Source organism: Anarhichas minor, unplaced genomic scaffold (assembly GCF_050575085.1).
Source record: "Anarhichas minor isolate MPS153535 unplaced genomic scaffold, ASM5057508v1 ptg000049l, whole genome shotgun sequence".
Lineage (NCBI taxonomy): Eukaryota > Metazoa > Chordata > Actinopteri > Perciformes > Anarhichadidae > Anarhichas > Anarhichas minor.
In genome coordinates this window covers 168,959-193,069 of record NW_027466495.1, presented here as the reverse complement: position 1 = coordinate 193,069, position 24,111 = coordinate 168,959, and the positions used below count along the sequence as shown (strand labels likewise).

At 44.2% G+C, this 24,111-nt stretch overlaps 1 protein-coding gene across 1 annotated transcript in view; it reads right to left on the bottom strand.

Annotated features, from left to right (window-relative positions):
* Positions 1-257: 257 nt before the first annotated feature.
* Positions 258-24,111, bottom strand: part of nwd2 (NACHT and WD repeat domain containing 2) — a 35,925-nt gene continuing 12,071 nt past the window's right edge. The window contains exons 4-8 of the mRNA XM_076112457.1: positions 18,172-18,288; positions 9,426-9,629; positions 8,497-8,647; positions 6,518-7,107; positions 258-4,148 (exon numbers count right to left, since the gene is read on the bottom strand). Coding sequence (XP_075968572.1) covers positions 258-4,148; positions 6,518-7,107; positions 8,497-8,647; positions 9,426-9,629; positions 18,172-18,288 — 4,953 coding nt within the window. The remainder of the gene's footprint in view (positions 4,149-6,517; positions 7,108-8,496; positions 8,648-9,425; positions 9,630-18,171; positions 18,289-24,111) is intronic.

Genomic DNA, 24,111 nt, shown 5'->3' with positions numbered 1-24,111 from the left:
CTTTTCAAAAAGAGTATTTTTCAAACAGTCTTCGTGTGTAAAACAAAGAGAAACTGTATCATAAGTTGGAAGTAAGTAATACATAATTTGAGTGCAGCGTTTAAACGGTCGGCCCATTAACTACCCAGAGGGCTGACATCTGCAGCTGAATCACGTGGCTGTAAACAAGAATCAACTGCAACCCCAGAGATTCAAAACTTTGTCACCTCTCCCCACCCGCCTGTCCTAACTCCACCTGCTACTCTGATCTCCACCTATCACTGCAGCAATTCAGTCTTTTTTGTAGGCGTGGTCGACTCGCCCTCACCAGAGTCAGACACGTTGATAGGGCTGTCCCTGGAGAAGACCTCGGTTGACTCCCTCCAAGTGCAGTCGGCAACGGTCTTAAAGGAATGGTTGCCACATTTGGGCCGCACCTTTTGCGAGGCATTGTTGACAATCTGTCGGCTGTTGGAGGTGGCTATCTTTATCTTGAGGGCAGCATCCACACGATCCACTACTGTGTATGTGCCGATGCTGCCGTCCTCGAAGCCAATGATGATGTTTAGTGCTCGCTGAGAGAGAGACAGGAAAGTGGGCGTCTTGTACAGGGAGCATGTGCCGATGCTCTTGCCATCAGCAAGGCGCATCACGATCAGATTGGACACAACACCGGCCTCATCGTCTTCATCGCAGCTCCGGAAACAGACATACACTAGATAACGTCCATCTCTTGATAATTTCTGACGCCAAATTATACCAGCAGCATGGACAAGCCTCAGCTTCCCGCTGTGAAGATCCAGGACGTTAATATTCTCATCACCTTTGGACACAATTCCTACTTTCCCATTCGGCGAGATCTGGAAGTCCTCGAGATTTTTGAGGAAATTGGTTGGCAGCTGGACTCGCCTGCAAACTGACTCATCTGCCACATTCCAGATGAAGACGGTCTCTGTGGATGTGATGAACACCACACAGTCAGGGCAGTCAGGAATGAGCTTGAAGTTGACAATAGTAATGCCATCGTCACAGACAAACTTCTTGGATACGCTGCCTGACCACAGGCTGACAGCGAGGAGCTTGTTTTTGGAGCTTCCCACAAGGAAAGTATTTGCTGTGGTGATCAGTGCATTCTGGAGGGTGACCAAAATGTTGCACACTTTGTGCCCAGTCCCGAGCCTCCAGACTCTGGAGGCGTTCTGCTCGCAGAGAGACACCACAAATTGGTCATTGTGGGTGATTAGCAGCTGTGATATTTTCTGTCCATTGATGCGAAAGATGTTTTCTCCAGTGGTGGTTTGCCAGATGTACTGACTGGACTTGTCATCTGATGTCACCATGAGATCCCCTGAGGAGGTTAGGACACAGTTCTCCACTATGCCCTCGTGCTTAAAGACTGTTTCAATAAAGCCAGTGCCGAAGTTCCACTTGTGGACAGCTTCCGAACCGTCCATGGTAAACACATAATCCTCTCTGCCGGACAGCTGCAAGGTCTGGATCTTCTTGCCTGTTTTGTCAATATTAGACATGGCGGTGATAATATCAATGTCCCAAACAGACAGCACGCCACTGCTGGCAACAGAAAGGAGCAGGTTGTGGTGGGTTGATTTAATGAGTTTGACGATAGCCCCTGAGATCTCAATCAGGCTAGCCATGCACTGTCCACTGTCCCTCCTCCAGACAAAGATGGAGGAGGTGTTCTCCATGGAGGCCACAATGCTTTGTCCATTCTTGGAGAGAACAGCAGCCACAAAGCGTTCAGTGCGTTTGGCTTTGAACTTCTCTACCATTTTCCATACTTTTGTGTCCAGAACCTCGATACTTCTGGCCTTGCAAATGAGAATGGAGCGCTGGTCTTCAGATAACTCAATGCCCACCACTTCACTGTCATCCCCTCTACAATCGTAATCCTCCATCAGACGTGGATTGGTGATCTCTTTGGTGTTCCATACTGACAAACTGCCTTCATTGTCAACCATCACCATTTGGCTAAGGGTGTCCAGAATTAGAATGGACTTTACAAATCCCCCAGAAAACTCAGAGGTCACAGTGGCCAACTTGTCCCCATTTCCCAGATGAAAGATGGATGCAGTGTTGAGGTACTGGCCACAGAAAGCGTACATTCCATCTGGAGAGCACTGGACACAAGTCACCTCATACCAGCAATGAAACTGGTAGAGAGGCCAACCGTAGAGTAGGTCAATAACGTTGACTTCTTTACTAGCCTCAAGCCAAGCCAAAGCATGGTGGGTGGACAAAGTAAAACCATTGATAAAGGCCACCCCACCAGTGACACCGCCTTGCTTGGACCCCTTGATTTCAACCTCGGATAAAAGGCAGGACTTGTGATTATCATAGATGAGCAACGTGTTTTTGGTTGTGGCCACGACCAGATACTTTTCATCAGTGGTTAGCCTGATTCCAAGCACAACGGATTTGGCTGTGTCGATCTGTCTTTGAAGTTGTCTACTCTCGACATCCCAGGTGCTGACAGACCCATCTTCGAGGGCTACAAGGACTATGTTTGGGGCTAGAGTGGGCACGATCTCCACAATCTGCATGTAGCTAGAGCACAGAGGAAGCCTCTCTGGACTGTAAGTGACATCCATAGAGGAGTGGAGAGGCACAATGGAGCAGTACTTCGGGCCATCTTTGTCACACTCCAGAAGGAGGTGTCTGAGCTTGGGGAGGGAGGTGACAACCGGCAGAAGCCTTTGCTGCAGTTCTGCAGACAGTGACGCTGGGTTTTTCAGCACTTTTACTTTGATGCTACGGAGAGTGGTGGCCAGGAACTTCAGTTCTTTCTCTTGGGTGTAGCTGTAAGCTAGGTCAATGTCTGTTACAGCCTTTTCAAACTGGCCAATCTTGATCATTGTGTACAGCCAGCTGAAGTTCATGATAACACCAAACATGAGGTCATCAGTGCGCCCACTCCTGGTAAGGTGGTACACCAGCTCTGTCATCTTCCTATGGTTGACAAAGAAAATGTCCGGCTCCAAAAGATTGCACTGGAACACCCAAGGCTGCTCTGGAGTCTGTCTGTCATAGGAATACTTGTCAGAGGACGTTTTTTCATGGGACTGGTGGGGGTTTTTGTGATGAGATATATTCAGGGAAGTGAAATGGTTGTTATCGTAAGTGAAGATCTTCTTCCTGCCTCCTGACCATGCCCCCAGGAAGTACTCAGCTAGAAGGCTGTGCATTTGATGGACGTCCTCCTCGTTGCTGAGATACAACTTCTGGGCAATGAGATGCAGGTGTCTGTTGGCCCAAACCATCAAGGTGACGTTACGTACCTGACGTTCCACCAGATAACCATCCAGCTCCTCTTTAAGCCTTGCAACCAAATCATAAGAGATCCTCAAGGGGTTTTTGAGGTAAGTTGCCACAATGACATCACCAAGAACTATATTATCAAGCGACAGAATGTCTTCCAGCTCGACCTCAGTTAGCCCAGCCTTGGCCATGGTGATGTACCCTAATGCTCGGAAGACAAATCGTTGTCCCAACTTGTTCTCCACTGAGTAGAAGAGCTGTTCTATGCTTTCATGCACTGTGGAGCACAGGGACCTGTCGTCCACATCTTTGTGAGACCTCCAATGAACTACTTCTCTGTAGATGAGGTTGACAAACATTGGCAATGTACACTTGGCAAGTGCCTCATTGACATAGATCTGTTGGCCTGAGGTGACCTTTCTCTTCACCCCAAGCAACTGCTGTTTTAATGTTTGGCTGCAGACCTTGCGGTCCCTCTGGATTAATTCCACATAATACCCCTCATCATGGATGAGCTGTCGAAGTTTCTGCAGGATGCCGTGTTTATTGGGCAACGTTGAGACTACAATGCGGACTGTCCGAGGCAGATGTATGGGGAGCCACCACAGCTTGCGAACTTCGTCCGCATCGGTGAGCTGCTCCAGGGCATCCAGGACAATGACCAAAGGCCGGTGGAATGAAGATTCCCCTAGAAGGTTGATCAGAAGCTCCTTCATCTCCTGGACCTTGTTAGGCAAAAAGTGAATCAGGCAGCGGTAGTTTATTGCAATCTGTTCACAAATGCTCTGGAGGAGAGTGCGTAGGTCTGTGGAGAGCAGGCTGGAGCCAATAAAACGGACAATAACAACTGGGTCGGTTTCAGGGCCCATCTCTTGCTGCAGCCATGTGTAGGCCTGAAAAAAAAAAGCATTCAGAGATGATTTTTAGAATATGTAGAGTACAATTTTTAATTCAAAGTTCTTTAAATAGTCCACATTAGAATAGCACATATGATTGTTACATGAGACTATAAACTGAGAATCAAATAAAAAAATCCCAACAAATCTGAAAAATGGAGAACATTTTCTGACATTTGTTAAAATTTACTGTGAGTAAACTGTACTTGTATTTTGCTCGGTTTGGTCAAACAACTAGAATGATCAAAGCTCTACAGTGAAGCTCGAGGGACCTAAGTAATTGTTGTTCTAACAGTACGAGGCAGGGTTGATGAGCACCGCAAGGAAGAGAGGTTTCATACATTTTACCTTATGACAGTGTGTGTGCTGAACAACATTTCTAACTGTTATTAGACATTTAAAAATGTGCAAATCTCAGTAATGTTAAATGGCCTCAGATGTTCTCAAAGTAATTCTTACATAGATTTAATTCATAAATTAATCATTTCTTCAATCATGAGAAACATTCTATGAATGAGCACTATTCCAATTTGTTTAGGCTTCGTTGACATTATAATTCCATTCATGAATTCATTAAATGGTACCAGCTGAGATTTGGGGAGACATTAAGATGTTTTTTTGACACATTTAGGGCAATAGTGATGATGCCTGCTCCACATTCAGCTGTTTGTATGTGTGAGAGATGGGGAAGAAAGAGAGAGCGACACATAATCTGTAAGTAGATTATTTACAATTATAAATGTTTTACAGAAGTCTGTGTGCATGACTGAATTTATAAAACTCAAGACCACTTCACCCTTAGAATTGTTTGGACAGCGCATCGCCTCTTTTAGTCTCACCCAAATCTAATAATGTCCCTTTCTCCTTCAAACACCGAGGCCACATAGGATTTCAAACTATTATTCTTTCTGTCTGAACTTGCTGCAAGTACTAACTGGCTGGGGATTAACACACAGGACGATATGCTGGTGAGAAACTTCAGCCAACTGCAGAAAACTACAATTATCATACTAAAGCTGTGTGATCAACATCCAACATCTAGGATAAACTACATCTTCTGGTTCTGGAAGCAAGTATTTTCTGATTTCGGGCCTTTTCTCTCTCTTTTTTTGGGACTAAAGTAGTCAGTGCAGTTTCACATGTAAAATTGGACAGACCAGTCACAGGCTGTATTAGTGTAATAGGGTTGTATGATAAATCAGGAGGTGAATCTGTGTGGTAGTACAAAATGTGATACAATCGTTTGAATCATTTCAATGAAAATCGTTTTATTTATTCGAGCCAAAACAGACAATTTATTTCTAATTACCAGTCAATTAAACAAATAACGGACAAAACTGATATCTAGCTTTTTGTGCATACCTAAAAACCTTTCTGATGATTTGAGGAAGCAGTTTTCCCTTTTTTGTTTACAAAAACTAATTTATACTTGAGGAAATAGATTGACTGCCAAAATGGTTAAAAGGATGCTTTTGAAAGATCCACCTGGTATTGAAAACTAGAAAGAACAAAGAAGTTTAAGGCACGGAAATCAGGCCAGGCTCTAAAAAAGGAGGTTTAACTCCCTTGATAACTAGAAACTAGACACATGGTCCTGTTACTTAAGCCTTGTCCATGTTCTCTAACACACCTCCTCGATCACTAAGCTCGGCTTTATGAGAGTGCGCCTGTACATTCTGTGTTGTTTCTACTTTCATCCGTACGGCCCGTGGTAATCTTTAACACTGGAGGCTTTGATCGTTGTTGCATTGCTGTTACTGTACCTTGTAACATTTAATGAACCTGGATGACATGAATGTGTCAATGTGACGTTTATCACAAAGGGTTGGACAGCAGCGGTAGATCTGCGGGTTTGTGCCGTGTGATCTTGGCCATGGTGTGATCCTAATGTACCCGGGCAGCCAGATGGCACACACAAAAGCCAGAGACCGAACAGAAAACACAGATCTACGCACGCACGGCACATTCGCTGTGAGAAACAAATGTACACATGCTTGGCAGAAATCTCTACAGATGCTCACACACACACACACACACAAAAAAGCAAACCCGTGAAGTCATATGTGGATGTACAGCGCACACGATCGCACGGCCTGACAGGAAATTATAGACGTGTGCATGGCAGTGTGCTGTCTTTTGGCAGACGCGCAGATGGTCAAGCGAGCGTTTGATGAGAAAAGGATGAACAGTTGCACGCCCCCTCATACAAAGATGGACACATGCTCAGATCAGACAGACAAGACGAGCGCAAGCGTGAACGCACTGCGAGAGCCGGCTGAAGTGAGGGAGAAGGAGGGGCGGGGATCACACGAAAAGGAGAAAGATAACACCGTGATTTTCAAAACATACTGCTCGTCATGTCTCACCTGTTTGGCCACCTCGGATAGCAGCAGTGTCTTCCCAGTGCAAGGTCCCCCGTACACCACCAGAGGGCTCATTCTGCTCCCCTTGGAGGGCAGAAGGTACTCTTGTATGTAATCCAACGACTCGGTCTTGAACTGGTAGAGTTCGGCGTAGCTTTTACAGAGCGACAGGTGCTGCAGGATCTCGTCGTACAGCGGGTCCGTCTCCGTGCCCAAGTTCTGCTGGACGGTGGCTTGAATGATATCCACCATGTCCTCGTAGAACTGTTTACACAGACCCTCCACATAGTTGCTCTCCACTTCTTGGGAGTAGCCCAACTTCATGTCGCAGTGGGTGACCGAAGAGTAGACCCGGAGGTTGGAGGCAGCGACGACTGTGGGGATGAACTCGTCCCGTATCTTCAGAAGGCGTTCGTAGGATTCCTGGTTGCGCATGACGCGATCGCCGCTGACCACGATGTCCATGTAGCGGGTCATGTCAGGGATTTTGGCGAAGCGGTCGAAGTTGGCGATCTTGCGAATGTAGCAGACACATTTCCTGAGAAAGGCAGGAGTTTGTTTCCCAAGGGCAAAGTCTAATTCATCCTCCAAGGCTGAAATATGAGAAAAATACAACTTAGACGTCGTCCTCGACTTTTCTATCTGTAATAACTTTTGAAAACTCAGCATTGTGTTTTGACTTAATGGCCGATAAGGACCACCTCTGGTTTATTATGTATAACTTTCAAAGATAAACGTCTTACAGATGTAAGATTTAGATTTCTTTCAGGAGCAGAGCCGAATGGATTTTGGAAGCCTTTAGCCTCCGATTAGATAGTTTTCTCTTGAGCCTTATTTTAGAGGAAACAAAGCCAGCACTACTGAACTGTATCACAGGCTCCCCAACAACAACAAAGAGCCGGCTGACTGAAATTCCGCCAGCATCTCCTGTGTAGTTCAGCTCACATGGTAGCTTACTAATTAGGTGGGAGCGAGAAAAGTTACAAAAGGAAAGTTCCAGGAGACGGCACAACTTCCTCCAGCGCTGCTTAAAGCCCAATTAGAGTGTATAAAAAGTGCAGTTTCCTGACACAAAGGAGGGGCTTCCTTTTTCATGTGAAATTATAAAACTTGCAATTCTTTAATTAGCTTATTCTTTATTTCCTTCCATAAAAAACCCCCGCTACATCTTGTGCCTGCTCTATCAGAACAGGGCCAGGCCTGTAAAGCCGGGACCTGTCATCAGACTCAGATGGCATATTGCTTAGAGATCATCTACCACAGTGACAGTCTGAGAAAAAGAGATGTCTTGAAAGATTAATTCAACGCTCTCCAAACAATTCAGTAATAACTGGGTGGTTCCTCTGTGGAGTCTGTTACACACAGGAGCTGATACGGAGCAATCAAACCTCGCAGAGGGAAAATAAACAGTGGGAGGAATCGTCCTTTAGCTTTTACACCAGCAGAGGTATGAAAATCTGAGGATAACTGTTTTGTTTTCTTACTCGAATCTCTGTTTTGATGTTTGATCTTAATGGAACCACAATGAACCACAATGAATGGCAAATGGTGGTTTTGTTCCTCAATAATCCGCCTGATAACCACTGACATTATTGCATAATAACAATTAAAAACATGAATAAAAAGGGGAGGGTCTTCAGGCTTTCACCTGTCATTTGCAAAACACTGTTTGGATTAATGACCGAGAGGTGAACATAAAATCGGATCGATCGATCGATCACCGTCATCTGCTGAGCTGAGTCCGACAGATCCTGATTGCATCTCATCTCTTGTTACCAATTTAGTGACAAGATGACGATCTACGCAGCGGCCTCGCTCATTAAATATATGACCTTTGCTGCGTGATTTGTATCCTCCTAAAGAATTAATGGTATATTTTGAAAGAAATCATCATTTTTTTTCTGAGCAGAAGCTTTCTCTATTTCAAAAGATGTGACATATGAAGATGAAAAAAAGCAAGAAGAAGTCGACCTGAAACTAACCAGAGCAAAGGAATTTCTTGGCCTGAGCGCTCTTCATGGTCCCCTTCTCCTGAAGCTGCAGCACCGCCGTTCGGAAGATCCTCTTGATCTCCTCCGACACGTTCCTCCAGGCTTTGTCATTCTTGGTCTTGGCTGCGCTGCTTGACTCCATCTAGGCAGGACGGAGAGCAGGGAAGAGGGACAGTCTGACTCCACAGCTTAAATAGGAACCGAGGGAACGTGGCTATTCAAGTACTGTGCGGCAGCATACTGCAACAAAGGGAATATTGTTCTGTGTTTCATGTGAGAGGCATTCATTTTAAAATGAGTGCGCAATGGGGGCCGGGTCGCTTGAGAAAATCTTAACTGGTATGATTGATTTTTTTTGAGTGATGATATCTAAAAGGGAATTTGAGATATTTTACGAAACTGTCATATCGAAATGTTTTTAGCATCCTAAAGGGTGTTTAAGTGCCACGCTGCATGGCCAACAATGCACATGTTTTTATTACTAAAGTGAAACTCAGCAACATCATCTCGCAGTTTTTTTTTTTTAACAAAACTCATCCAGATATTCTGTCATCTCTATAGAGATATACGAAGGTTGAAACAGTTTTGTATAAATTAACTTTGATGTGGTAATTTGCACGTAAAACTGTTTTTTTTGGCAAACTGTAAAGCGCAGCACTTCATAAGGGCTCGAGAGCTGCCTGAGACGAAACTACTTTGCTCTCGAGCTGAACACAAAGTTGCTTTTCTTTTCTGCATGTGCATATAAAATACGTTGCTCAAGGATAATTTTATTCATGAAGCACTGATCCCAAGGACAAGAATCCATTATCGGCACTGTAAAAACCTCCATTTAGTAACATCCATGTGGGTAAAATAATAATCAGGAAGACAAATCCCTTTTCTGCCCCTTGTAGTGGTATCATGTTAGCCGGACTCACAGAGTTCTGGTAGTTCTTAAGCATTTGGGCTTTGGGTTTGAGGTAGTATGCGGGTGGCACAGAGTTTTCATCCCTGCAGTACCACTCTTCCAAGATGTGTGTGTCCAGCCCCGCCTCCACCGCTGCATCCAAGATCATCTCGAACTCCGCTGATTCCACCTCCCCCGGCACTCGGATGCTGCCGTACTTTTCTCCCACCAGACCCTGAAGGGGGGGAAGGAAGGAAAGGAAGATAAGAGGGCAGGGAAAGTGAGAAAGAGGGAGACAGCAAATGTGTATAATCATGTTCCTTCACACTGTTTTAGGGCTCTTTTTTACTTTTTTTTTTTTTTGACCAGTGGTGCAGAGTGAATTCCAGAGTCAATGATGCACACAGTGTGACTTATTTAAGGCAATTTCAGAGCCACAGGCGCAACTGTGGTGCAGTTGGGACATCCACCAGCCAAATTGTGACATCAGGGTCGTAACTGCCACCACGATTCCCCACTCTGTGTGTGCACTACTGACAGCTCTCTCTTGGATGGAAATTGCTTTACAGCCTCATATGTACAGTGTACTATTTAAATATGAAAGTGTTGCACCCCTCTTCCCACATAGAGACATTAACGTTCAAGTGTTAAAAATAACATTCATGCTCAAGCGAGATAAAGACTGTGGTTGTTCAGTGAAAATGCCACCTCCCCGCCACACACTATCGCACAAATATCACAACATGACGATATGTAAAAGATAGAAAATTGCATTCTCACACGAGTGACAAAGCAACAGGCCGCAAGTCATTTTCAAAGGAAGACACAAACTGACTGGGCTACACATCACGAGCTACAGCGCTGATATCAAAATAATACTTTTTAAAACAAAAGTATGATATGAATAAGGATATATATGATCGATTAATAATTACCTCTAAACCACTGAGGTTCAATACCAACCCAGGCTGAATAATTCTTTGTTTTCCGTAAGAAAAAGCAGATTTGTTCTGCTGCTTCTCGGCAAATATTTGGATGACACGCTGTTATATAAAATACACAGCCGTGGCCAAATTTCCCTAATGCCCAGTAATCAGTAGTATTAAGCGAATGAGCAGATTTGCTTCCTATATAGAACAGATGGGACTGTTTTAAATGAAAAGGAAGTGAATGCATTAATTAAAGTGAGCAATGTAGATTTGTGAGCGTCAAATACCGTGAAATTTGATTTAATTGTGCTTCTGTACTCCAAGTTAATGTTATTTTCGTCACGGGGCGCCGACACCATCATCATCAGTCTTATTCACCAAAGCTAATACCGGCAATCGCTCTCCATATCGTCTCAGCCAGAGAACTAGAACACTCAGCTGCATGATTAGACATCATCAAATTAAATAGTGGCCTTTTCATCCCACTATTATCTCCCACTCCACATGGCGTATCTACTGTAAGCTCCAATGAGTCTCCCTTCTTCCCCCTCGGCATCTACGCACATGCTTTTGAGTGACAGGTACCTCAGGATATGATCCGGGCCGTTTCTTGGCTCGATCCCTGATGTGCTCTATCAGTCACATTCGAAGAGAATGAGGGCAACAAAAAAAAAGTCACTGGAAATCCTCCGCTCCATGACCAGCTGATCTTTACTCCATGTGTCGTAATTCACATGCAGTCGAAGTCTCGGGGCGAAGACGCGCAGCGAGTGAGGGACAAGCCAAATGACTGTGAGCTCCGATGAGCAGGAAAACTACGTTGGTGCGCTCGGGGCAATGACGCTTCAAAGCCATTCCATGTTGGGCTCCTCGCTCCCTTGGCATTCGCAACGGGAACAGATGCAGAGAACAAGCGGAATCAGATGATGGCATGTGGCATGGTCTGCAGGAGAGCACACTCTCAAAACCCAGCAATGCCCGGTGGCGGATTCGTTTTACATGCAGCTTTGTGGCCTTGTTGCACGCATTTGATACCGAAGGTTCTTTTTGCAGCTATTTGGCGATTTGGAAGATAGTTTCCATGTACAGTATCAATTGTTTTGGAGGAGGAGGTGTAATTTTCAAGGTTGGGTATTGCATTTTGTATCCAAACCCATCATTCGCATTATATAAAACATGACGCCGACCCACTTATGCAGTGGAACAACACATTAAATGTATGTATCCTGCACCGAAGGGTGAAAAACAATGTTTTTTTGAATCCCCTGAATATTAAAGTATTTGCAATAAAACAAGAGGGTTAAAAGGACTGGAATATTCAAGTGCATGCAACAAAGCAAGAAGCCTCGTAAGAAAATAGTGCTAAGTACAGAACATGAACCAAGCTATCTGTCAGACAGAAAATACAAAATAGAGGAAGAAAGGAAAGGGATTCCCTCTTGTGTGTAACTCTCTGCGTTCCCTTCCTGCCAAAACAAAGAGCTTAATAGATAATTAGGGCAGGCTGCTCGCTATCTTCCGCTGCGATTGACAGGAGCGGTCATGAGCTACATTCAAACCCAAACTGTTTCAAGTGACAGGTGCACCATTTAGAATAAAAAAAGGACACAATTAACTGCATATACATTTGCTCTCCAAAATGTCGAAAGACAAGTTTCATTTTTAGCTTTCCTCACCAGAAATGTGAAACCAACAAACAAGACATTCTTACGCCAACTACAGGAAGTGAATACCATTTCAAACCGTTCGCAGAGCTTGTAATGCGTCCTCTTTGTCATAGAGCCTCTTGGGTTAAGTTACTGCTTTTAGTAGTAAGCGAGTTAGCCAGGCATGCTAACGCGCCTACTTGCATTTGCTGTGTCAGGGAGAGGTTCAGCAGATGGTAAAGGATTTGCTGTATTTAATGTGGGATGTAGTGCTGGCCGTGCTGGCCCCGCAGGTCACCTCATCCACCCTCTGTGACTCACGGTGCTGTAGTGATGTGTCAGTAGAGGATGGAGGCACTGGGCTGGACTACAGCAATGCTGAGAGAGAGAGAGAGACACATATAGTGTGTGTGTGTGTGTGAGAGAAAGAGACAGAGACAGAGAGAGAGCTGGTGTTTCCTATCAAAATGACAAAATAAGGTGTTCTAATGCTAATGCTAACACACACACACACACACACACACACACACACACACACACACACACACACACACACACACACACACACACACACACACACACACAGCACTCCACTTAATGTAATCCACTGTCACTTCTGTCGTCCCCCCCAACTCACCAAGGCCAAACTGTAAAAGATGTCCAAATATTTGCCGGGTGGTTTTAACATTTCGTGATCTCCAGACAGCAGAACTTCACTCCTATGTGTGGACCGAGAGGTAGTTAGTTCTTATTACACTTTAGCAGCCGCAGGTGCAAGAAACATAGGAGGCTAAAGTGACAATAAGCAAAGCAGAACGCGTCCAAACGCTATTCCACTTTTAGCCGCACTCCTCTGCCTCCCTGCCTCCTCTGGGTTTTCATCCGTGGAAGGGGGTTTTATACTCTGGCTAAGTGCACTTTATCTGATGAGCCAGTTGGGAGAGGCGTTTCAGATATCGTACACAGCTACAGTATGAATCAACAAATCAAACACTCACAGGGTCAATCAATCAAGGGAACACACAGTCGACTGTTCCGATATTTGCTGCGTAAGCTTTGGCAGTGCAGAGGGAGGAACGCCTCTAAAAAGAAACCGATGACCTGAACAGAGAAATATTTAAGTTTCAGAGACATGCGCGCTCACTCACAGAGCAGTGAGCCAAAACCTCACTACAAACTGATATTATATCACACAGTTTGCTGTAATTTATACTGTTGTTGCAGTACAATAAATCAAAGTGCTCTGTTAGAAAAAGGCTGGTCAATTCTATATATTTTATTATTGTCAGGAAAGTATTAGTATTGCTGTCCTTCGTGCCATAGCATGTTGTTGTCCAAAAGCTGTTAAAAATCAATGATCAGAAAACGTGTAATAATCCACCGCTACAGAGCTTTTACGTAATTGCTCTTAAAGATTTACGTCTTCGGTGGGAACAAATGGGATTGAGGCTGTAGGAAGTCAAACAAGTATTGGGTATGAAGAGATGACGGTTTCTGTCATTTCACAAGATTCGTTGATGAAAAATAACATAAAAATGTTTTTGCGTAGAATCAATACTTATTTTCCTTTTATGTTTTCAAGATCAGGTGCCGTCTCACCAGCACACACCACCTGATTTATTCCGCAGCTGTGAGCAGCTCCTCTATTTTATTTGTGAATTTTATTGTGTCTGTCGACAGCACACTTGAAAAGTTCAAATAAGTGAGCTGTATGGATTTGCAACACAGCTTCAGACTTGCCAAATTACACAATTTTCAAGAACACAGGCAATTTCCACGTTCAAATAAGTCAGTCTTTTGTTCAATTCTTGCATGTTTCTCTCTTTGCTGGATTCTAGGCACTGACTATTTGCTTTGAATATCCAACTTCCCCTGAAGATGAGAGGTCTTTACATCATGCTAGATGAATGGAGGAGAGGCAGAGAGAAAATAAGAGCTACAGTATCCTCTACTATCCTCTTACACGCGGCAAACCTGCAACACGGGGAGAGAAGAAAAGCAGAAGAACCGGACGAGCGTCCGCGCGCTGTTTGCCGATACTCGTCCTTCAGGCATTTATCAAGTTTTAGTGTGTTTTTTTTTACACGAGGGAATTTGAGACCGTCGGAGAGCAGAAGAGCAGTCATGGCTCATTGTCATGCTTAATCTCCGGGTCAATGACACCGTCACCATGCCAACCCCTGTGATCGCCATGGAAACCAGCTTTATTGCATCAACAGGTTAGAGGAAAAGCCCCCCCTCACCCAGGTGTGTGTGTGTGTGTGTGTGTATCTAGCAACCCTGCACTGCCACCTGTCATGTGTTCAGCCGTGCCCTTTGAAAAACACTCGCTGCGATTGATTCCTGCTCATAAAGAAAGACGTATCCAAAGCTGGTTATACAGCAGCTCTGTCTCATGAACTAAGACAACTCTAAATCCTGATGGTCGCACATGCCCACTAAAAGAAAAGAAATGTGTTGGTTTTGTAATTTCCCTCATGGATCATTTTTTCACGTCATCTGAAATAGTGATATTTAACTCTCAGTGATCAGGTGGAGATGTGACGTCGCGTTTTGTCTGCCTTCACGTGGAATTTACAACACAGGAAGGAGATGTGTAGGTTAGTCTAGACATCGATGCTCTTATTTTGTTTCTCGAGCACGGCACAGCACTGACTGATTCGTAGAGGTGAACGAGGAGAGATGCGGGTGCCAAAAGGAGTATAAAGAGGTTTCTAGTTGTTGCACAGATCCTCTGTGGCAGCAAGAAACACACCTACACTACGCATGCCAATCCTGTTTCCTGTGTAGTGTTTCTGGGGAACCTGTTATTCCAACTTCAAGCTCCCATCCTCCTTTACTCTCCTCCGCTCTTTAACTGTCTCCTCCTGCAACAGAGACGCACCCCACCTCCTCTGTTTTACACCAATAATCAATACAGATGTAATGTTTTCCTTCTCTTTTCTTCTGTTCATCCCTTTTTTTCCTCACTCTGATCCCTGCACTGGGCTTTGTGACAGTTGTTATGCGCTGCAGACCCCCGGATCAGCTGCTCTTTGAAGTCCCCTCTTACTGCCATGTGACTGATTGTACAATTGTGTGTGTGTGTGTGTGTAGAACCTGTGAGCGGCTGCATGTCAACGGCTGAGTTTGAAACAAAGAACAAGAAAGAAAACGGAGAGCACAGAAGAGAGCGACGCCTGAGCAATGCTCTGTGTCTTACACGCACGGTTTGAGATCTACTGTATGTTTTTCGCAGGAATAACAGGACCCTAAATTCCCTGTCCTCACATATATATATATATATATATATATATATATATATATATATATATATATATCTAGGTCTACCACCTCGTAAAAATAAACAACGGTTCTCCGGAGACGGCCCAGACAACCCAGAACTGTCATAAACGGGGATCCAAGTCCCTGATCAAAGAACCCGAGGCTGCCGCTGGTAGCTCCCCGGTCCTGGAAACCCGGGAGCCGGGCCGCAGGGACTAAAGGCAGCTGTCTCTGACAAGTCTGAATGGGACTTCATTCTGTGGAGCTAATGTGGCCTCCTCTGCATAAAACCCTTCATTCACCACAGAGACGGACGAGTGGAACGCGCCATTAAAGATTTAACCAGCCAGATGGGGAGGACGTGTTTGTGTGTGTGTCTCTCTCTCTCGAGTGCGGGGTGTAAAGGGTCTGTATCACCGAGAGTCACAACCCAACCGATCCTCAATCTCATGACAGAGAGAATGCCTCGGGTCAAGATGCTCTGTTTGTATGCGCACCGTGTGGGTGTGTGTGTGTTTTGAAAGTGGGAGAGAGAGGAAGAAAGACGGATCAGAGGGAGGCTGAACAAAGAGCTGTGTGTGTGTGTGTGCGTACCTGGGTTCCTGTGTGCCTGTTTGTGTGGTATTGCTTGGGGGTCAGTCCGGGTTAAGATGGTGAAATTGCAGCAGGGACGGAGGGCGGCGAGGCCGACGGGGAATGAATGAAATCAGCGCGGCGCGGACAACACCGCAGTAAACACCGAGCCGGCGGCACAAAAGCGGAGAGCGCGTCACTTCTTTTCAACTCGGAGCTGGTAGTTTCAGTGCAGTTTAGCCTGATTGGGCTCACATTGTACAGCCCTAATATCACACACAACGTCTCAATGAGCTATAAAGACCACGACGTCAAATTTCACATGAGCACACAAGGACAAAAAAGTGCTGAAGGCAAATCTTCTAGACTGCCAACATCATCAGCAAACAAACTTTTTCAAAGCGCAGGGGTCAATTCTCAAAGTAATATTTGTAAGACATGGTTGCAATATTAAGGCACCTCTGGGAGAGACAAAGCGTGGACGTGCAGTAGATTAGACTGAGAGAAAATGTGGCAAGAAATATTAACAATATATAACACCAATATTTAGGAATACATTAATGTAAATGTTTTATGGCACTGCAACCTGTTGAAGTTCAGGCAAACAACTCATGTGTGCCGCTCACACTCACATGCCATACTCTAGCTGCCGGTACGTATATATCTAACGCACCCTTTGGGTAGAGGGCGGCCCATTCAAGCTGTCAGTGTCCTGACTACTTTTCTTCAGGTGCTGCCACACTGATCACTTGCCAGCTCTGCTGCAAAAACTAGTTTAGTAACACTTGCTGTTACTACTATAGCATTTCATAAGGAAGCCTGACTGTTATTACGCTGCTACCGGTGTACCCTGACGGTTTGTAATATCTGTTCCGGGCGCAGAGGAGACTCCATTTCAAGCCAAATGTGGGATCATCCAATTACTTCTCTGCCGGCTGTGGGTGATGAAATAGCTTTGCTTGGCTTCTAATTTCTGGTACAATCTCTATTGTTTTCATTGGTATTTATTGTGAATTAACCTCTTGTGGTGAATTTTGAGCGTTATTTGGCACGCGTGTGTTATATTTCTTGCTGTTTTTCACAGTGCAAGCTTCACTCAACCCATATAATAGCCTTTTCTGGAGCTAATGTTGCAATACTGCACTTAGTAGTGTCCACAAACTCCACTGAGGTTGTTTGCTCGCGAGGAGTGATGAGTTTGGAGCCTTGATGCTGAATATCAGCTTTGAACGCACTTTGTTTCATGTCAAATAGAAGAAAAAAAACGTCCTGGAAATAAGCTAGAATGACTCATTATGCTGCAAGTGTTTTGCAGTGAAAAGTGAGTTTGACTGAGTGAGACTTGTGAATGAGAGAGGAAGGACGGAGCAGTGCATGCAGGGTGGAAGAAGAAGAAAACACCAGACTCTGTCTGGGGAAAGAGATTAGGTTCCCTGGAGAACTGGGCTCCTGTCCCCTACCCATAATGCATTACGTCTCCCTGTGATCTCTCACCTCAATTTCAACCTCTAGAAACTGATCTGTTCCATTTGAATAATTCACCATCAATTCCTCCTCCCGTCTTTTTCCTCCTCTTCCCTCCTATCTTCGTCCTTTTCTTTCCTTGTGCCTGACTCTTTTCTTTTTTTTTTATGTGGCCTAAAATTATCTGAAAAAGATCACTCAAATGTCAGCCCTAATTATGCGTCATGCCACTCTCTCTCTCTCTCCCCCCCCCCCCCCCCCTTGCACAGGTCTTCACATAACTCATTCATACAAATGTAATTTTAGCTTTGCATGGACTTTTCAATAAGCCTGCCCAAGATAAGAGACTTTCTCCTCGTTTTGCACTCCAGTGAAGATGATATCGCTTGTGAAGTTGTTTGAATATTGCTGCTGATTTAAAAAAAACAAAAACATTTTTTATCACCGACCCATCAGGTAAAATGAATGAAAGTTTTTGGCGTTTTCACAACCCTGCCAAGCTCAATCAACCTTTATCAAAAAACTGCACGTGTTTGAAAAAGAGATAAAGCAGGATTCTACATCGTACATTTATCCGCTGTCAGCAGAATAGAGACGGAAGAAAGGACTTCAAACGCTGCTGACGTTCAAGCGTCATTTTTCGAAATGCGCCCATGCAAGAAAATATTTGATTTCACTTTTATAAGGTCGTTTCACGCAGCTATTAGATCTTCAAAAGCAAACAGCCTGGGAACAATCCAGCTTTAATGCCATATCAGAGCCATGTAATGAGATGGAGAGGGACACACTGATTTTTAGAGGATTTTCCTGGACGCACAGCGATGTGATAACATCCCAACAGTTAAATAAAATCCATTGCATTGTTAAACTGAATCCTGTGTGTACCTGCTGCAATACTTACAACAAAACATGGTCCCGCTGAGGTCTTAAGACATTCCTCCAGGAGTTTCATCCTGAGTCGCTGCAGCTCCGGACTGTCCCACTCCTCTGGGTCCGCGCCCCAGTACAGGTCCACCACCTGGCAACACACAAACATGGGCCAAGAGTCACTTTCTAATATGTGCAAACAAACACAAATTCAATGTAGTCATTCTTGCAGAATCTTTCTCCTACACCTCTAAATAGAAAAGGCTTTCTTGCCTTTTGCTTTTGTTATTCTGCTATAGAGGAGGTTCATTTAAAAATAGCCCAACCACCATCCTCAACTCTCAAAAGAACAAAGAACAAAAACAGTTAGAAGCGCTGCATTTAAGGGAATATGAGAAACAAATACGATGCCAAGTTTTGGGTTTTACTACAGTATAATGAAACAAAAGCTCAAATGGGATTACTGTTTATTTTACTGACTTACACACACATGCATGCACACACCACTCTGAGCATTTGAGGCCAGTAGGGAGGAGTGACACACATACACATGATGCCACAGAGAGGGGAGAGGGGGGGGGGGGGGGGGGGGTCTCCCTCGACACATTTTGTCACAAGGTTTGGCAGCTCAGACAATTCCAACTGTACAAACGCAGAGAAAGGTGAGGAAACGCACCACGCTGCTGCAGCCTCCTGGGGCGCTGATAGTTGGGGATTGACATGTGGCTTACAATAAGATGCATTATAGGCTCTGGTTTTCAGTCCTTTTTAAAATAAATAATGCGCATCGTGGCTTTAGTCTCATCGATTCTGCTGGTTTGCCTCCCTGGTGGCGGTGTTTGTGGAGTAAAAAGTAGCAAGCGGGGGGGGGGATGAGGTGGAGCCAAAGTTATTCTGCAGCCCTGTTCCTTCACGCTCTGCTGCTCTCCAGACGAGCTCAAATGAGTTTAGCCTGGCATAATGACTGACACATCCGCAGTGTGGCAGAGAACAGCAGTGACTGGCAGCCCCGTATAACCGGGATGCCACTGAAACTGAGAGTGTGGGACTTGACAGTCGGGGAGATATTGTCCTCTCCCGTTATTGGCGGAGCAGCAGGGAGTGCTGGAGCTGCACCTCGGCTCAGCTGCTTGATTGTTGTTGTGCATCTGTGAGCAGCTGTGTTGCTGTGGAAGGAGACCGCTTTCAACCAGCTGCCTCCGGTTGCAACTAACACATATCTTCATTAGCAATTATTCCAGCTGCAACCAACCTTTTTGCCTGGAAGGCCTTAAACCAAAGCTATGGATACGTTTGTCAACGGTGGGGCGATTAAACTTCCATTAAAGAAAACAAGCAAATACTAGAAAGCACAGAAGTACATATTTATTTGATTTCCGTTCAGATTTGTGTTGCAACCAGGCGGCAACCTCCGGTTCTTCCGAGCGAAGCTGATGCGGAAGTGTTTTAAAACTTGCATTATCTCTACTGACCAGCAGGGGGTGGCCCTGTCAGATTGTATAGAAGTCTATGAGGACATGACCCTACTCACTTGAATTATTACCTCAGTAAACATGAGTTTATGGTCTCAATCGCTAGTTTCAAGTCTTCTTCAATACAGCATGATGTTCATTTAGTACATTATGGTCCAGTTTAGAGTCAAATAGACCATAAAGCAGAGTATGCTTTAATTAATTTGTAATTATTTCCATTACAAATATTTATTCAGATGATGTAAAACGGAGAAAAAGCACCCGTTCTCACATTGGAGAGCCTAGAACCAGAGAATGTTTGGGATTAAAAAGATTCGTTGACAGACCAATTGTTTTAAAAGTCCTTCTAAGAGAGAGATAAATGGATGTGGGATAAAAACTTAAAAACTTTATAACAAGGCTGATAGTTACAAGCCTTTCTATTATCTGAACCACCAAAGGCTTTTACTTAGGAAAACAACTCTCCCACTCACACACACACACACACATGATAAGCATCCCTCACTGATGTGGAAAACTCATTGCTTGGCACATCAGTCATTGCGTATCAGTGTCACTAATCTACTTCCAACTTCCAACGCACATGTGTGGGAGACTGCAATCGGGTTTCTACTGGGTTCCAGCGGGTGATTGGGAGGATGCAAGGTAATTAAAAGCTAAATGAAAACATCTATTACCTGTGCGCATGTAAGTAGGGAGGATACACTGATTACATTTTCCCCACCACCGGCTGCGCTTCACTGGAGTATGGATGAAGGAGAAAAGGGTAGAAACAGTCGAGGAGGGAATATCCGAAATAGCCAAGGACACAAATTACGTTCAATATTTGGACGGTGGGATTTTAGATGAGGACTCCTGTGGGACTGGCTTTGGCTGGAACTGCTTCACAGTTTCCTTTAATGTCTTCTCGCATGCCAACTTCTCCTTTGTCTTTGCTGCTCCTCTCTCTGATTATGTTCCCTCTCCCCCACTCTTTCTCCCCCTCTTCCACTAAACTCTATAGTAGTGGGGGCGGCGTTGCTTACGTAAGAGCCGAAGCAGCTTCTACTAAGAAGCTTTCTAATGCCCTTGGAAGGCATTTGCCCGTGGCGGGTAAAGTCCAGGAGAAACCCTTTTTTTTTTTTATAATTTATTGAATGTTAGACTATTAGACTTTGGGATTATGCCCAAGATGCCGAGGAAGAAAGGGCGATGACGTCAGGCGGGAAAAAAGGCGGAGAAACCCCACTAACGGAGAGACACGGGCAAAAAAACAACAACAGTAAAAATAGATGCGGTGCCAACTTAAGCTTTCTACTGCAGGCATTTTGTATCAAGAACATGTAGTAAATCTCTAAGAATGTTTGATGAATACAGCTTTATAGTGCTCAAGGAAATTGCAGAGTTAAGCAGCAAATCCATGGCCGAATATAACATTTCTGCAATGATATGAAATGCATATAAAACTGAGTTTCAAAAAACAGGCACAGAGAGATTGCAGGAAGGGAGGTTAAGCAGGGATCTGAGACTTTAATGTTAGATCTCTTAACGCTATGTTTTACTTTGCTTATTTCAATAGTCTGCCTGCTTTTGATAAGAGGTCAATTTTCACTTGATGAATCGAATGGAGTTGATTGAGGTCGCCAATGATGAGAGCCGAGAGGAAATTTCACATGCGTGCCTTCGAAGAAAATCTGTCAAGCTCTGACAGACCGGGGTAATTACAGTGCGGCGTTTCAGGCACTGCAGCTCAACCACAGCAAGTTAAGGTTAAGAGCCGGTCAAAGACACGAGGTCGCCTACAGCAATGAGATCACATGACTTGAGGTGGCTATAATGAGGCCCCAGCAGAGGAGGGAGCAGACCTTTTTAATAAAACTACTCAGGGAGATGCATTTTCCATGGCAGAAGATGCCTAACTCTACAGCTGGCAATGCCCTTTAAATAAAAGCACATTTTGGGTTTTTTAGAGGAGCTTTAGGACCTAGACTAAGAGTGCTAATACTCATAAGTGAGCTAATAATGTCTAGCATGTATTTTTTTCAACATGGGTTTCCCTGAATATGTACCGTCACTCTCGGGGTGTTCTTTGAGAAAATGAACATCAGTGGGCCCAGATTGGCCGACCCCTACACACCTGATGGCGACATGAAGCATCATGGTAAAGATAAATTTAGGGTGTATAAATCTTTGGATGCCTTTAACTATCCTGCAGAAAATGTTGCTATTCCAGCATTGACAGCAGCTGGAAAAGAACCCAAAAAAGTCAGTCAGATATCTCAATATCGGCGAAGCGTTTCAGAGATGGAGAGAAAATGTTGCTAATATTTTAGCCTCTGCTAACCGCAGCCAAAGCCTCACGACTGCAGCTACGGTTAGCAGAAGGCTAAACTACTAGCAACACTTTCTCTCCATCTCTCTAATGGTTTAGCTTTCTGTGTGAGCGGCGAGCTCACCGCTGCGGTGCAGCAGCCGTGATGCTAGTTAGCAGAAGGCTAAGCTAAACTACTAGCAACATTTCCTCTCCATCTGTGAAGCGCTTCGACAGTATTTCAGCTCGCTAGAGCCTCAAATCATAGTTTTGTCACCTCAAAAGGTATGCTGGAGCCTTACTCCTACGGTGTCGGCCCCCAACAACACAGCAAGATCTATGTGTAATTAACTTTAGCCCACTACTCTGAGGGGATTCATGTTGGCCTCCAGTCTTTCCTTTGTTTTGCCTCAAGCTAACACCGTGATGTAATCATGACATCGGCACCAAAAAGGTCTATATATGGATGCGTTTTCTGTTCGCTTGAGAGTTAAATGGGAGCAGACACAACTTGGAAGCTCTACAAACCAATAACTACACGGGCAAGGAAAAACTAATCGGAACCCTGTTGAACCAATGCGGGTGTGTTGCAAAATAGCAAACAAAGCATTCACTTTTGCTCTCCAGCGGGTCCACACCGCAGTGATCGAGTATAAATCGGCTTTTTTTTGGGATGCAAATTGCAAACATTCGCAAAGCACACTCCTCTTCAAGGAGACTGGGAGAACGGCCCTCGCGTATTTATGTCGGAAAGTTCAAGAAAAGACTTAAAATTCAACTGTTCCCATTTTGTCTGCAGCTAAAATTTATCAATCAATCTTTATACTTTGATTGTGCTGTCAGACTTTTCTTAAAATTCATGGGAGCCAGTGTATATTATGAGTAGAGTTGGAAGTGTCAACACAGCTTCTATTACATATTCTCATCTCGCTGCTGCCCTACAGCTCAACCATTGTGGAAAATTATTCAGTCACCAAAAAACTGTTAATTGAAAATAGACGTTTTGAAATCACTGAAGAAACTGAACATCCTGGGGCTTACAGGCTTTTTTTTTTTTTGCATCTGAACCATACACACCTTGCACACTCCTGACAGCACATAACCAGTTCCCCTGAATCCATTCATTTCATTAATCCCATTGCCTGCCGTATAGCATTTGGCTAAAATCCCTTTTTCCAGCCGATGAGTTAACTGCAGACCAGAGTGCGACGAAGTGTCTCTTAGTCAATCTGGCCACCGGGTGAAAGAAGGCTGAACTGAGCGAAGACGTCTCGAGGGCCCGAAGTATGTGGGTGAAAAAGTGTAGGTGTTACTAGAAGCCACTTGAAATAAAGAACTATTCTGCATTTTCGATTACTCATCTCTCGATATACTAACAAGATGATTAAATCTGTTTAGCTACAAGAAGTCTCCATGTTTTGGATGAAAACACTTTGTCATGATTTCATGTTTGTTTGTTTTTTAATCCCAGGCATATCTGTCCATCAAATGTCACAAAAATATGCTCCATATTTTCTGCGATATCCTGCTGACAACAGATAAACTGACAGGGGTGAAAATATAATCATCACGGTGACAGTAATAGGACTGAGTAGCTCTCCCATGGGGTTTTACAAGTACAGTGTAGCTGAAACCTCAGAGGCATTTCAATATTTGATTTTTGATTATCTTTGCTGCGGAGGCAGTTGGCATGTTGATGCGTTTCTGCGGACTGAACGGAGAAAACAACCGTGTCAGAGGTGGAGAGTGAATGGAGATGATGGCCGACTGCCAAGGAGTGAAAGGAACGGACTGAGGGAAGAATGAGAGACACAAATTGAGCAGAATGGCAGCAGGTAAACCGATGCTTTGAACGGTCTCTCCAGGTGTTTTGAAATATATATAGGAAAACTCGAAAAATACATAGTTAGACTTGAGATTTCCTCCTCTTAAACACCTTTTGTAGCATTTTCTTCAGGTGGTTAATTTCTGCTTCTCGTAAAAAGTATGACTTACCTATAAGATAATAAGCATATTCACAGAAAAATACATTTTTATTTTCACCAAGCTATTACATTTTTAAGTGGGTGACATATTCTAAAAGCATTGTCAATTTAGCTCTGTCAAAAAGGACAGACGTATTCCCGCATTTTAAAAGTTCAAGCATAATGGACTACATGAATCGTTTTTTTTTTTTTAATCGTCTTGAAATGTCATCTCACCCCTCATTTCG